This window comes from Thamnophis elegans, chromosome 3 (genome assembly GCF_009769535.1).
Source record: "Thamnophis elegans isolate rThaEle1 chromosome 3, rThaEle1.pri, whole genome shotgun sequence".
In the NCBI taxonomy this organism is placed as follows: domain Eukaryota; kingdom Metazoa; phylum Chordata; class Lepidosauria; order Squamata; family Colubridae; genus Thamnophis; species Thamnophis elegans.
The window spans coordinates 41,454,356-41,471,018 of NC_045543.1; the positions used below are offsets into that span (position 1 = coordinate 41,454,356).

Consider the following 16,663-nt stretch of genomic DNA (forward strand, 5'->3'; position numbering starts at 1 on the left):
GTGAGCAACCTTCCTCCAAGGAGTCAGAAGAAGCGAAGCAGAGCCGGGTGGGCAGGCAGTAAGTGATGGGATGCAAAAGACAAGAAATAACAGGATGTCCACGCTGTCACTTTGGACATAAGAGGCTGGATTACCATTTGTCTGAATTGGTGTAGGGTCCCCTGCTCGAAGAGGGGGTTGAGCTAGAAGACCTCCAAGATCCCCTTCCAACTCTCATTCTGTGTTCTACGTTCTTCATTTAGGGTGCAGTACAGTAATCTCTTTCACAAGTACAGTGCTTATTTCTGCATCACCTTTTGTCAAATTTATTCAGTAATGCTAATATGTTATCTTGTATGAATGCTGTCACTGTATTTATTCTGCCGGTCTTTCAATCCCTGCACCTTCCCTATTTTATTTCCCTCTGACTTCTATAACTTCTTGGCTGCCTGGCTAACTAGCTTATAGATCCATGACAAATAAGGTTCATGAGGATTCATTACATCGCCCTCATCAATGGAGGTTTATGTGATAATAAGATGGAGTGCTGTTGAGAGAATATACTTACTAAGCTGTAGTGACGGATTCATCCTCACTGCCACCGGTTTATACTCCAGGCCGAACCAGTGTAGCAAATCAATTGAACAAGCCAAAGAGCTATGGCATTCCAAATTGCTTTTTCCCCAGCATGGACTTTTGTCAGGCTTTAAACTCATTTTAGTATTGCTTTTAATTAATTCTGCTGAACTTTTTATTCTGCTTTTATTTTAATGCAGAATACTACCTGGAACACTTAGATTAATCAAATACCGTATATACTCGAGTATAGGCCGACCCGAATATAAGCCGAGGCACCTAATTTTACCACAAAAAACTGGAAAAGTTATTGACTCGAGTATAAGCCTAGGGTGGGAAATGCAGCAGCTACCGGTAAATTTCAAAAATAAAAATAGATACCAATAATGTTTTTGAATATTTATTTCAAAGAAAAACAGTAAACTAGCGGTGTATTCAATGAAATACTTCACTCACCTCATGATGCTGATGTCCCGCTGTGATGATGATGTCCCGTGCAGCCGCGGGAGCGATGTCCCGCCTCCTATGACACACGGCACAGTGATTCCTATCATTGGATCACTGTACCAGAGGAGGTGGGACATCGCTATGTGGCTGCTTGCCATAACAGGAGGAGGTGGGACATCGTTGCAGAGCGGCAGGAGGGGGAGGAAGGGGAATCGTAAGACAGCCCTGCATTACATTAGAACGTGAGGAGGGGGGATGGTGCGGTGCGCGCTGCGCGGCAAACTGACACAGAGGGAGAGGAAACTCACAGGGGCACTGGGCCATTCACGAGTGTCACCCAGCGGCATGGCCCCGCCCCTTTTTCTCCTCCATTTCGGGCAAATTTTTCACTGACTCAAGTATAAGCCGAGGCGGCTGTTTTCAGCCCAAAAAGTGGGCTGAAAAACTAGGCTTATACTCGAGTATATACAGTAAATAACGTCATAAGACTAATCTAACATGCCTGTCACTTGGCAAGAGTGTCTTATATTAGGAGTAACTTAAATAAAGAGCACTTAATTAGATACAGAAGGTTAGATGAGGGAGGAGGCTGTGTGTCCTATGAATGTATAACACACATGTTGGGCTACAAATCACCACAGATATTAGTTCTGGATTTCAGCTTGCAGAGGATTTGGTGCAGAACAAAGCATAGTGTCATCAGTCGAATGAAGCAGCCCTTCTTCCTCAATCTCTAAAATTGCTAATTAATTTGCAAGTGATTGGGGAATTATGTCCCCAGTATGAATCAAACATTTGCTTTGCTCCTTCTACAGCAATCAAGGGTCACAGTAAGTGAACACTGACATGGTGAAATCATTGAAATGGGCAGGTGAAGAATTGTGACTTAATAATGTTCATTTGGACCAGGCAGGGTCCTTCCTAATAGAAACATGGTTTTCTGGCAAAAATGTTGCTATTTCTTGGTTATCTACCATCAAAAATAGGAGGTATGATTTCTGGGGAGAGTGGATAGTCTGAGACTGAAAACACTAGTCTGGTGATGGCAGATGGCACCAAAAACTGAGGTGTCCACTTCTATATTTTGGGGACTCCTCCACTATAATATCATAAGGCAGGGGTGTCAAACTCAAGGCTTGCAGGCCAGATCCACCCTGTGGGGTGCTTAAATCTGGCCCTCGGGGCTGCCCTAGAAACAGCAAAGAACTGGCCCGTGGTTCCTCTGCCAGCAAAAATGGAACTCGGGAGGGCCACATGCGATTCTCCGATGCCATTTTCGGCCACGGCAGCCTCCTGCAGCCCTCTACCAGTAAAAATGGAGCTCAGGGAGCTCCATTGTCCATGGCAAAGGGCTGCAAGAGGCGGTCGCAGCTGAAAATAGAGCCTTGAAGAGTGACATCGAGCTAGCCACAGCCACTCCAGTCACACACACACAAACCCCGAGGTCAAACACAACCTGATGCGGCCCTCAATGAAATAGAGTTTGACACCCCTGTCATAGGGTGTCTTCTCTCCTGCTCTTTTAATATTCAACAAGATTTTACTGCATGCCCCAAAGGGTATGTCAATGAAGTGACGGAAGACAGAAAACATGTACTGATAATAGGGTTACATCTACACAACAGGTAACTGCACTCTTGATAAATCCAATAAACTTATGTAGCAGATACATTTGCAACATGTGTAAAAATCCTAAGAGCTAAGTAGGTATAGCTCAAAGAAGATAAAATGCTGTGCACTATCAGGCGGCTGAACAGGCATTTTATCCAGTGTTCGAGACCTAAAGGCTGGCTACACCATCTAGAAGCTCAATGAAATGAAGACTTATTTCCAAGACTTAAAAGGAGCATGTGCCAAGGTTATAGAGCAAACAATCTGCTGGAAATCTTTTGTGCATGGATTCATAAGGAAAGACCACTTGAGGGAGTTTCTTGTGTGGAAACGATGTTTAAAAATAGATTGAATGCTTTCATGTACATAGTAAACACAACTAATGAATAGAGTAAGCAGTCTTTTTGGACTGGTGGGGACACTTAGAAATTTCCATACATAATATATGAATATTTGCTTATTCACATAGGAGCTATGGCTGAGAACACCCACAAAATAGTTTACTAGAAGACCAATTGATAAGATTTTCAGACAGACAGTGTAGAAATTGAACGAGATTTGTTAAGGACCATTCCCAAAATATACAATACAATACAATAGCAGAGTTGGAAGGGACCTTGGAGGTCTTCTGTCCAACCTCCTGCCTAGGCAGGAAACCCTATACCATTTCAGACAAATGTCTATCCAACATCATCTTAAAGACTTCCAGTGTTGGGGCTTTCACAACTTCTGGAAGCAAGTTGTTCCACTGATTAATTCTTCTAACTGTCATACCTTAGTTAGGGTAAAACAGGAACATCAAAAGAAAGTGTGAAATAAAAAAGGCTGTTCTAGTCACATAGAATGTTTTGAGACCACCTGCCACCAATTATGCAGGTTGTGACCACATTATGTAGTCCTGAGGGATTATCAAAATTTAATCAGTTATGCATGAAGATTGTTAACACTGGAGAAATATTCTGGATAGGTCCACTGTGATTAGGATTGCGTTGGATTTTAAGAATAAGTCTGAGCTCACTTATTACATCAGAATGTGGTTGGCTGGTTTCTGGTTTATCTTATCATGGTAGCTTTTATACTACAGTTTGCATATATTTTATGATTTAGTATCTTGTGTAAGATCAGTTTTTTCTTCTTTGGAGAATAGCTTCATACTTTGAAAAATGTTTGAAAAGTTTTTGTTCTTGTTACTTTACACCAGGCACTAGCTTTATTTCAGTCTTAATAAATCCCAGTAAATTAAAAAATTGAGAATTATCTCCTCCTCCCTGGAAGAAGCTAGGATCTTGAACAATTTCTTTTGTCAAGACTTTCATATCCCATCTTGGTATGTTCTTTGTCCCCTTATTGTATGTCCTCAGTTGGGAAACAGTCAACTCCAATTCTTTTATGAACTTTGCCCTTGTTCTTGATGGCCACTATGTAATATTGTCTGAAGTCGAAGGTCACATGTCCTTATCTGCATATGCTACCATTATAAGGTATAGGATTGCTCAAACTAAATGTTTGCTGACATATGACAATTCAATAATTTCTTCCCTGCAATTGGATTAAAAGTTATGCAATCTGCTGAATAAAGTGATTTTTATGAAATAAAGTATTGGTTTAATATTTGACTTTGGGGTTTCTAGAAACCACACAATTTCTCTTATGCATGAACATATTAAGAAATCAGGGTACTATTTTTGATGTGCTGTAGCAAAGGCCACAATACTTTTGCTCTATTTTTTTGTGATGTGACTGTTCATTAATAGAGAAGATCCTTGGCCCCCAAAATGGCTATTTACCTGATTTATAGTTCCAGAATTTAAATATTTATATAGGCACGTTCATATTGTTAAATTCTATGCAGTGTATAGATAAAGAGCCTAATTCAAACACCTGCCTGATTCATGTATGTTTTTTGATCTAGTAAGTGCTATGATTAAAATAAGTTTTTGAATACGCAGTTAGATATGATTTGTTACAGATCGTTAAATAATCTGATTTCTTTAATTTAGCCCTTATATATATTGTACATTGGAATCCTATATATGAAAGTCCTATTGATATCAATGGGGCTTAATTACTGGGTGTACAGATTCAAGTTTGACCTCTTGATTATGTCAACTAAAAAAAACAACATGCAGTAGGTTTAATCCTTTTGGCATTAAATTAATGGAGTCATTTGAATCCAACAAATTGAACTGACAGATGCTTTAACTGACTGCCTCCTCAAACAAATCCAGCATCACAACAGGCTGTTTGTACTTTGATGAATTAAACCAGTGAGATGCAAACCACATTGTAGTCTATTCAACAGAAGTTAAAGTATGTCCAAAGAATGTGCCAGGATCACAGCCCAGCCTGAGTCCAAGGAGTGGCACCAGGAGTTTCTAATATTTTCATATCCTTGATCTGGACATGGAACAAATGCACACATCTAGATCACTATTTTTCAAATATGGCAAGAAAAAACACTGATCTAAACAGAGGAGCATCAAAAACAGCTTTATCCAAATTCAGTGACTGAATATAATGTATTATCACCTTGATAAAATTTGTAGAAGGCAAGTTGATTTCACAGTGCAGCTGCTGTAATAGACGCTATCTCTACCAGTATTTTTTTCACCAATTCTGCCAATTACGGTAGTTCCTGAATGTTATCAATTTCAATTTAGCATTTAATTCAGCAAATATCTTTAACTGACTATATTCTTGCTTACATTTCTGCTTTTAGCAATGTGCATCAGAAATGAGACAAGCATATGCACAATAGAAAAATGGGTTGTGAAGATCTCTGTTAAAACTGAGCTGTTTGTCATGGATAAAACAATAAATCTTTTATGAACTTTTTGGTGAAAATAGAGAAAAGTGAGGTGGTTTATAGATTTGATAAGAGAATAAGGAATAAACCAGATCCAAAGGGATTTTTATATTAATGAGGGACACTGGATAACATGTTTTTTTTTTGCCAAGTCAAAAGTCATTTGGGGGTGTGTGTGTGTTATATTTTTAAATTTTTATTCTTACTTCATAAATTGCATTTTGTTTGAAAATCTATTTAATAAAAATTAAAGAAATGAGACCAAGTTGGTTGAGAAATCAATGGGACTTCCAGCAACTGATGTTTTTAATTTCTTCCTGATGCTCAAATTATTTTTGCAAAGACACAGGAACTACTTGAAGATGTTGATAGAAAATAGTCTGAAATTCCTACTTAACCATAATCTAAAGTTAGTTGATAGCTTTCTTAGAAACAATTTAAAAGTTTTTTGGGATCTCAAGAATTTTGGCCAATTAAAAATAAAAATTAAGCTATAGTCTTGGATTGCTGGAATGGTTCATCTCAAATTTTAGCAATATAAAACATGTTACTCATGTTTCTATCCTAAAGTGAAACATGTACCGGTAATTCACTGTAGGCTTTTTGCAACTGATTCTGCCTGCTAGGAAAAAAGGGGCAATGCTCCAGAATAAGCAAATATTGTCTTGTGGGGTCACAAATAATGGTAAAGGATCCCTGTCATCTACATAATAAGCTATCCTACAAGTTTTCAAATGTATGTGGGGAGAGAGCAAGGAGTATGTGATGGTACATGAGAATGACCCTGGGAAACAGGAGGAAGAGCCATAGCCTAGATATCTAATATGCAAAAGCTACCTCAGTCCGAAGAAGGAAAAGGGGTAAGAAGCACCTCAAAGGGATCCTCACTACTTTTCTGGAAGAGGTAAAAAGTGCTTTAAGACATGCAATATTTTGTTAGTTTAACCCTACAATAAAAGTATGTTAGTACTCATGGTTTGTGCTTCTTTCCAGACTACCTCAAAGGGCAACACTCTCACATTGCCTACTTCAGTTCTGCCTAAAATACTGATTACTTTTGAGTGTCATATACAATTATTTGGAAATTAAGACTCATAATTTGGAACATGACTCAGTAAAAGCAAAAACAAAACATAAACTCCCACCTCATATTTCCTTCATCAACCCACATTTTACCCCTAACAAAAGTTCTCTCACTAGGGACAGAATAAATGAAGGTCTGCAGTAGAGTTCTTCAAGGTACACTTTTTGCCTCTTTTGAAACTTACATCTTGGAATAATTAAAATGGGTTATTTATTTGCCATGCCTGCTTTTAATTTTTAAAAAAGGCCATTCTAACTTTGGTCATAACTGGTTGCATCTGGTTGTGTTGACGTATGCCTATTTCCAACCAACTGAATAGGGCCTAATGATATACAGTATACATGTAAACCTTTACGTATATCCACAACAAATTACTTTGGAGATGTTCTCAGTATAACCTGTTTTCCTAAAATAGCTTCACCATTCCAGCATCCTCTTTGACAACCAAGAGGCTTGAAAGGGACAGACCTATGTCAAATATTCTCATCCTATTCAATGTTGGGTCTTCTCCATTTTAGAATAGGGCAATAAACATTTAGAACTGTGAATGACTTTTGACTTCTATATAACCCTAATGATGACTCTATGATGATGCCCAAGTGTAACTTTGGGGAGATGTGCTGCACTTTTTAAGCAGAATCACATTCTTAACATAGGGAGAGCAGTTTTGTGCCTAGCCATCTGAGGTTAGGTGCCGTTTGAAAGACAAAGAAATGGAACTGGTAGTGTTTAGTGGAGCTTGAAGACATTTCATAACACTGGTGAGAACTAGCAACCAGTTATATGTCAGACATAGGAAGAATTGAGCCTGGATTCTTGCTTTAGATCTTGAGAAATCCAAGCCCTCAGTGTGTTACAGGCATTGTCCCTTAAGCACATGCATATAGTTTCTTATGTCCAGTTCCAATTCCTAGCTCGCTGGAAGAGAACCAGCAGTGGCAAAGAATGAGAATTCAGTGATGTTTTCTTTAAAAGTGTCGTGTATGCCAAAACCTTTTGAGATGTTGTCCCCTCAAACAGCAACAATAATTCCTACACACTACTTTCCATTTGTTTATTTCAAGTTACCAATGGCCATCGGGACACGGAAGGAATATACAACGTACAGGCAAGTACAAGCCACTAGGCACCAAGTCCAAATTAAGTGAACCATGAGGTGAATGCCTTCCTTAACAAGGCAGATAACCCTCTAGAGCAGAAGTTTGGAGTGGAAAGAAACAGGCCTCTGACTAGTTTACAGGGTCTAAAGACCAAGGCAGGAAGCCCCTCTCACGAGTACAGAGGAAGCAAATGAAGTATTGCTTTTATGAAGGAACACAATATTGATATATTGGCATCCACATTTAGCAGCAGAGGTGAATCATAAAGGTGGGGAAAGGAATTGAAGGTGAGGCCATTTCACTTGAGTGCAAGTGTATCTTTACAGTATTTCTCTTCCAATTAGGTTGACTCTCTCTCCAGCTTTTTTATTTCAGATTCTATAGAGAAGGTTTCACTGTTTTGCATTGATGATGCTTACAAATTCAGGCTTCAGGGAAGCCCCACCAACAAGGAAGCCATCTACATCATGTTGGGAAGCCAATTCTTTGCAGTTGGCACCAGTAACTGAACCTGGAAAGAATAAAATTTCATTTAGAAAAAGAAAAAAAATCCAGAAAGTAGAACACAGCAAGTAAAAACAGAACATGAAAGGTGTTTCATCATTATTTTTTTAAAGATAATGCTCCTAACAATCCCCATGCAAAGCTTTGGGAAAGATGGAATGTCGTTTAATCAGATGGGATCAGGCAATAGGCATGTGATGGAGTACAATCTGAAAGACATATATAGACAATCCTCAAGTTACAATGGCAATTGGGACTAAGAGTGCCATAGCTAAACAATGCAATAAAAAAGCCCATTACATGACAGCATCACTAAATGACGGCAATCCTGGCTGTTGTCATAACCCCAAGACATGCAAGTCATTAAGTGGGAAGTGGTGGAATGCCACCGGAGGTGTTGAGGGCCTGGGGGAGACCTGGAGGCTTGGTGCAGGCTGCATGAAATTTGGGGAAGGAGGGTGTTGTAGTGTGGCGTGAATATAGAGAAACTGAGGGCACAAATCCATGTGAGTGTGGAGAGACCAAGGGAAGGAGGTTGAGAGCACAAGAGATACTGAGAGGAGGGTATGGATCCATACAAGTGCAGGGAAGCCAGGGGAAAGAGAGTGTGGGTTGATGTGAGTGCAGAGAAGCCAAGGGATGTAGTGTGTGGCACAGTTCACAGGAAGCCAGGGGAGAGGATTTACCAGAGTGACTTGCAACCTTTCCTTCTGGTTTCCCTATTGACTTTGCAGGTAAGGTCACAAAAGGTAAGCACATTGCTGCAGGATATCAAAACCGTCATGTGCAAGATAGTTGCCAAGCACCTGCTCCGGCCCTCTGGAACGAGCTCCCCGTGGAGATTCGGACCCTCACCACCCTCCAGGCTTTCCGCAAAGCCCTCAAGACCTGGCTGTTCCGACAGGCCTGGGGCTGATGAGTTCCTGTCCCCGCTCGAATGGTGTGTCTGTTGAGTTGCTTTTAAATTGTGGTACTGTCTGTCCATGTCTTTTTCGCCTTACCCCCCTGACTTGAGTTGTGAGCCGCCCTGAGTCCCCTCGAGGAAAAGGGTGGCATAGAAATATAATCAATTCAATTCAATTCAATTGCGCAGGGGCAGTGCAATAGCCAGACCTTTTGAGGACCAGTAATAAGTTTTGTTCATTCAGCACTGTCCCAACTTTGAATGGTTATTGAACAAGTGGTTGTTGGTAAGTGAAGACTACTTGTATTGTAATGCAATTTAGAGGTGGCCTTTGAAGATCATCCAGAATCTTCATCTGATCCACAATGCAATGGCACATGCAGCTCCAAAATTCATCTGTACTATAGACCCCACTGGTTCTCATATTCTGAATGCAATTCAAAGTGTTAGTCATAATCTTTAAAGTCCTGAATGGCACAGGGCCTGGTTGTCTCTCCCTGAGGATATCTGCCCATCCCACCAGATCCAACAGAATGGTCTTCAGGTCCCCTCTACCAAATGATGTCATCTAGTAGGACCTATTCTGCTTAGGAGGCAGGTCTAGTTTTCCAGTAGCATTGGGCCAAGACATGAATTGAACCCAGTGCAGGCACAGTTGGTGTAAGGCTGTTATTTATCACATTTAAATAGCCATCCATTTCACATTTCACTCTGGATGGCATACAACAATCAAATTATTATGGTGTTTGGTTAGAGCTTGATGACTTTTAACTGAGATGGGGTGGGTGGGTATTTCTTAATATATTTTATCGGTTTAGTTGTTAGTCACACAGCATTACATTATATAGCCTAGGCAGTCAAATCAATATTTGAAAAAAATAAATCCTTATCAGAAACCTATTCAGTATAATTGGCAGGCTTTGAAATTTACTTAAGAGGAGTGAACGTCCTGATCACACACCAAGTTTGGGGAGACCCAATCTGGAACAAAGTTGTTTTAACAAATACCAAAGAGATGCTGTGCTTGTCTGAATGAGAAGCATTTCTTCCAAATCATTTTTGGAGGCATCTATAAATCTTATAGTATACCACTTCTCAGCTGCTTGTTTCCCCATAAAATATCATCAAGAATGATTCGCTTCTTCAAAAAAACTTTTTTCACACCCCAATTGTGTGTAAATGCGGGTGGATGGGGTTATCATTCATCTGGCCAGGATATTATTAAGTATACTCCCAATGCATGGATTTGGGATTTACAAAGATGAACCAGTCAAATATAAATGTTCTATTACACAGAAACTAGAATTGTGGAGCTTGCTATGCATTTAGAGAGACAAACTGGCAAATGGTTACCACAGCAGTTTTACGCAATGATGAGAACAGATTCTACTTACCTCCATAGATGATTCGAGTTGACTGTGCAACAGCTTCAGAAACATGGGTTTTCAGCCAGTTCCTCAACTTGTCATGAACTTCCTGGGCCTGCAAAAGGAAGTTTAAAAAAGTGGGCACTTAAGAAGTTGTATTGTCATGTAGCAGACATCTTGAAGTGAAGATAAGAGATGCTATTCACTTGCAGAATCTCTAAAGAGAGACCTAAGGTTTGAAAACAGGATGTCCCCAGTCACATTCATACCTGCTGGGGAGTTGCCGTTTTACCAGTTCCAATGGCCCAAACTGGCTCATAGGCAAGAACCACTTTACTCCAGTCTTTCACATTGTCTGGGGAAAAACAAAGCAAATAAATGTCATTTAAAGACCAGGAAAAATCCCACATGGCAGAGAGGGAAAGAATAGTCATCTGGTCATCTGATGGTGTGTTGCAGCTTCCCTCCATGCGTTTCCATGCTTAGCCAAAGGCTGAAAACAAGTGATGCAAATGAAAACACTCATGGACAGTTACCCTAAGCAATGACAAATCAGTCATAGCAATGACCCCTTTTAACTCTGGAGTCCTTGTTTTTGAAAATGGGCATTAATATATCCGGCTGCTAATACAGCAAGCTTCGGATTTGCCTAAAAGATCTGTTAACTATGATGTAAGACTTTCTGAGCATGAATTATGGCATTTTATGCCTAATCTAGAATTATTATCTGATTACTTTGACAGCAATAAATGATGTTTTACTACAATAGTTTCGTGATGGCGAACCTATGGCACGTGGAGACATCTCTGCGGGCACATGAGCCATGGCCGTATGTCAGCTTCAGCACAAACGGCCCTTGTTTGGAAATGGAAAACGTTCAATTCCAAACTTCCGATAGGCCCATTTTTCGCTCTCCCCAGGCGCCAGAGGCTTTCCTGGAGCCTGGGGAGGGTGAAAATGGCCTCCCCTGGCCCCCTGGGGGAAATACCAAGCTCAGCTTGGTGGTGAGCAGCACACTGGCAGTGTAGCGGGGGAGGGGGGCACACTTTGCATTATGGGTACCGGCACATGCGGGAGCTATCGCACTCACCGCTCACATTTTTGGCACCTAACAACAAAAAGGTTAGCCATCACTGCCCTAGTTGATGCGAACTTAATAAAAACAACAAGAGACTTTTGCTCTTTTGAAGATGTCAGGAAGGATGGAGGAGATGAGAAACTTCCCCCAGAGTCTCTTACCAGCAATGGCCTTGGTCTGCTCGAATACCACCTTCTCTGTGATACCAGCCTCTCGCTCATCAAGTTTCTCTCCAATGCAAGCAATGACTCCAAGCCCTTCAGACAAGGAATGGGCCACCTTCTGTCCAATGAGCTGAAAAGAGAAAGAAACATGTAAAAAACCTATACAAGCTTGGTGCATATCCTGGTACATATCCTGGGTATAAAAAGCCCAATGCATGTCATAGATGGCAGTGAAGAGGAAAAACAAACTCAAAGAGGGAAATCACTCACCTCATTTGACTCGCCAAAGACATGCCTTCTCTCAGAGTGTCCTAAGATCACCCAGGTGACGCCAACATCTTTTATCATGGCTGGGCTGGAAACAGAGGAAACAGATTGTAGAAAATGAGCTTTTAGCACACTGCTAGCTAAAACATGTGGCTTTGCTCAGCTTGAGAATTCTAGCAACATACCTGATTTCTCCTGTAAACGCTCCTTTGGGCAACTTGTAACAATTCTGTGCAGCCACCCCAATCTTGGCATCAAGTTTCTGACGGGCAAAGTCAAGGTAGATGGAAGGGGCACCACAAACCACCTCTGGAGCAAGAAAAAGAACATCATGTGGGATAAAGCAGAAACTTAAAATGCCCTTTCAATTGCAGATTTATCATTCATTCATTTGCATTCAAATCAGTTCAATTCAGTTATGACATTCATAGGATACATGTGAGCCCAAAATCCCATCTCTTATTAGCCCTTGGCCTTTATAACTGATGCAACCTTATAGCTATGTCATAAAGCATCACCTGCACTTAATGCTCCATCTTACTACTCAAATCAAAGATGGGGAAACTCAACACATTTTTAATTGAGTAAATTTGCCTAAAGTTAATCAGTTGTGATGAAATGCAGTAAGGAGGGAGATTCTGAGGAGGGAGAATGCTTTCCAGAGAAGCAATAACTTAGTTCAGATAATTTCCGAGAAAGACAGACCCTCCCTAATGGTTCCCTAAGTATAGGCTTCATATGGGTAATAGTTTGCTTTAGTTGAGCATTATTTTGTCTACAGGTATGGAACAATAAAGAAATTTTCTTGGAAGATTTATTACATATTTTTCTTGATTTTGGGGTCTGACAACTATCAAGAGATTGGAGCCAGTACAGGCACCCCCACAGAAGCACCTTGGAAGAGTTATATCTGTATCTTGTGCATATCTGTTCAAATATTCTACACGTTTCTCTTACCAGCCCAGTGTTACAGTCTAGAACCAACAGAGGTGCTTTCATGTACATTTCATACCAGCTTGGCCTATTGTTATAGTGGCTTGGTTTGAAGAAGTTGAGAGGTGATATTCATCAGAACATAAAAACAAATACCATCTGCTGATATCTTCTTATAATTTGCTATTACAATATACAGTTCAGCACCCTACTATGCAAGAAATTACTACTAAGTACCTTTGTTTCTGTTGCCCTAAAAAATTCACATTAGCTATTTTAGGCAGGCAGAATCAAAAGTTTTTAATTGTGATGAATTATAGTAACTCTTTTGTTCTGTATGGTTCTGCTTGCCAGCTCTATTCTACCATATGTTCATAAGCTTCATTTATTTGTCATTCTTTGTAGAAAAAAGCCACAAACAAGTGGAAGACAGCAGGAAGTTAAGTGAATTGTTGTACTAGAGATGGGAAAACATTTCATTCCATTTAAGATCCTGAGGGATACCCATCAATTAAAACAGTTACCACTTAGGTGGATGAGCAAATAGCCTGCAGCTGCATACCTTTGCACGTTATAACATGCAGTTATAAAGCTGGAAGAAAACTTAATGAAAGAGAGAAAGTAAAATAAAAAAAGCTAAGCCATGAGTTATGCCTAGCTCTAGTAACTCCTTAGAATAGTGAACTATAACCTCATAGTTAACATAGGCCTATCTTTATGTCTTATATTTTAGGAAAATATTTTGAGGAAAAAGAAACTTGTGTTTCAGTGTATTTTTTCTATGTGTACTCCATAACTGAGTTTTTTTTTTAAAACCAGGCTGAAAAATCACAGGAAAGAGTCAAACCATTATTGTGGTATTCTATTCAATACAGTAGACCAGGCAATGCAGAACCATTCAAATGTAGTTTACCCAACTAATCAAGGAAGCAGCACAATATAGAAGATGTATTAATAGAATGAGTATCTGGGTCAATAAATTGTATCTCTTATACTTCATCCCTTCTCTTGACCTTTAGCAGGCTATAGGGATAAAGTTTCCAGTTCCAAGTACAGTAGCTGGTATTTTTAGGCACTACTCTAACACCTATATTTAGGAATCTTTCTCCTCTAGAGCCTTTGACATTTCCTTCGAATATCACTTCATAAATGCACTCCTTTCTCAATCCACCTTGCCCTTTCTGATTTGATAGAGCTAGCAGAGAACTTGCCAGATGGGTCTGGTTCTGTCTGATGCTTTCTCTCAGGTCATTGCTGCCAGAGGAATTCTTACAGGGTTATGCAAATAGCATTAAAGGCATGTCTTGACTGTTCAGAGCAACATGCCGTGATGCCATCTTCCAATAAAGAATTGGATCTAGTATTAAAAGGCATCAGATGTATCCTCCTCTTTGGCCGCTCTGCACCACTCTTATTAAGCTGGCCAATCTGTTTCACTTAGTATCACTTAAAAGACTGTTAAAATTCACTTACAAGGAAGAACTGAAGGCTCATAAGCAGACTAATTTGACAATCCCGATCTACTGCTTCATTCTCAGAGAGACCAGATGGAGTCTCTAAACATGAACATTACTGTGATTTTGGCAAAGCTGTGGCTGCAAATAGGCCTAGTCATCATAGGACTGTCAATACAGGAAGCAAGTTGTAAGGAAGATAATATTCTAAACTGGTTCCTTGAAATGCTATCATGGATTATTTGTTATTCATTAATTTTAGTTAAGGGCTTAAACTATAGCTTTATTAGGTTAGTTAAATTTATCAATTTTCATATTTGTTTTTTTAATCTTATAACCCAGCTGCATGTGCAGGTAAAATTATAAACAGCACAGATCCATGGCTCACCAGGAATCTGCAGAGCCTAGTTTTGTGCAACAAGGAACAAAAGCTAGCAATGTAACTTATAGTATGATTCGCATAGTTTTTTCCATAGAGTTTTGTGAGATTGACAGAAATATAAATCGAATAGTTCTCCCCCCCCCCCCAAAAAAAAGTCAGAATCTGCTTTCCTCAACATAAGATTGCCTTCAGTTCATTTTTATAAAGCTCCACTGCCAGAGCAGCCTCGGAGGTACGTGCAGTCGGCCACACAAGCAGGAGGAGGAGGGGCGCTAAATTTAGGCGCGGCCACCTCCTCCGTGAGGCGAAGGATGCTGTGCAATAGCCCGCCGGAAAGAAAACGCCGCTTCCCCGGCTAATTGGAAACCCACCCGAGGTCCGCTGCCCATACGCCTGAAGCGAAGGGAACGGGCTGCTCTTGCAAGGCGCCTCCTTTCAGGCAGAGCTCAGAGTCCTCTCCCCGCAGAGAAAAAGGCAGCATCCTCCTTACCGGTGTCTGCAGGCACCTTAGCCTCATTGAGCGTGTGGATGAGCTCCGAAAGGCTTTTCTTATCGCCATTCATCTTCCAATTCCCGCCCACGAAGAATTTCCTGGGTGCCATGATGAGGGTGCCTGGGCCGTCCGCTGGGGAGCTTCGAAGGAGAGGAGAAGGTCAAAGAGCGCAGCGGCAGCGAGCCCCCCCCCCTCTCCAGGCGCCTTTATAGACACCCTGGAAAGCCCGCCCCCCAACAGGCGGCGTTGCGCAAGAGCGTGCTCCCACGATTGGCTTCTAGCCTGGCCAGTCGAAATGGGAGGCGGAGACCGTAATTTTCCGGTTGTGGCGTAATCGCGAGAGTTCTGGTTTGTGGCTGAAAAAGCGAGGCTGAAAGCGGGAGTTCCTGTGTTGGAACGAATGCCTGTTTGTTGTACCGGTTAAACTCTGAGCGACAATGTGACATATTTTGTCATGCGGCCCTGAGGTAGAAATCGATCGGAACTAGAAGCACGCGCAGCTCAAATCCCTGCCTGTTGGTTGACCCAACCCAACCAAATTCAACATTCACCCCACACCCTGAATCTGCACATACGTTCTGGACAAAGTTTGCTGAATTACATAAATATTAACAATGAAATAAAATAGAAGCAGATTTTATTTATATGGTTTTGACTTATCACTAGCTATCATTATTGTATAGCAAGCTACTTGGGAGAGATGCATTTTAAAATCAGTTTTCCTTACTCGCGCCCTGCATCCCACACATGCATGCATATAGCACTAGTGAGGCATCCCAACTATTGCTTCCTCTGCATGACACACACCCGCATGTCTTATTCCAGGCGTTCAGCATATTTGTATGCAGTACTTTTAATAGGCTTTTTTGGATCTTTCAGAGAGGGAGAAAAATTCTCATCTCTGACATATTGGATATTTGGTGAGGAAAAACTGTTGGAGGAAGCAGAAATTTCATTCTCTGGTGGAATAATGACCAGAATAAAATTTGCTGAGTTCATACTTCATATGGGAAAATAATAAAAATTGAGGATGGATGCAGTTGCACTTGACTTTTCTATTTGACCAGTTACAGATGCTCGCTCTCTTTGGAAATGTTATATTTCTGGGATAACATGGCCACATGCAAAATGTGGTGGTAGGAAAAGCTGGATTCAGATTTTTTACAGAAACACTTCCTCTTTTTTGCACATATAAGTGTTTAATTATTGGGTAAGAAGTAGAATAGACTCTTCATATATGTAGTTGCATGCCAAATCAAATAGTATGTTTCAACTGACTACCTAAGTAATTGATACTGTTTCTGAATAGGACACCAGATATTGTGGTAATAGACTACTACATTTATCACGACCAATGGTAGTGATAAATGTGGTACCAAGCAACAGCAACATTAGGAAGGAGGAATATGAGAATCTGGAAAAGTACCAGGGCCTGGAGGAGGAACTAGAGGATGTGGAAAATAAAGGCCAAAGTGATCCCAGTGGTAGTAGGCGCTCACAGCGTGATGTTTTCG

General features: G+C 40.6%; 1 protein-coding gene across 1 annotated transcript; it reads right to left on the reverse strand.

Moving 5' to 3' along the window:
• Nucleotides 1–7,543: 7,543 nt before the first annotated feature.
• On the reverse strand, nt 7,544–15,349 carry TPI1 (triosephosphate isomerase 1). The gene is made up of 7 exons (XM_032213650.1): nt 15,147–15,349; nt 12,073–12,196; nt 11,891–11,975; nt 11,618–11,750; nt 10,648–10,733; nt 10,406–10,493; nt 7,544–8,114 (listed from the first exon to the last, which is right to left on the reverse strand). The coding sequence occupies exons 1-7, from the start codon at nt 15,256–15,258 to the stop codon at nt 7,996–7,998; spliced, it is 747 nt and encodes a 248-aa protein (XP_032069541.1). The 5' UTR covers nt 15,259–15,349; the 3' UTR covers nt 7,544–7,995.
• Nucleotides 15,350–16,663: the final 1,314 nt, after the last annotated feature.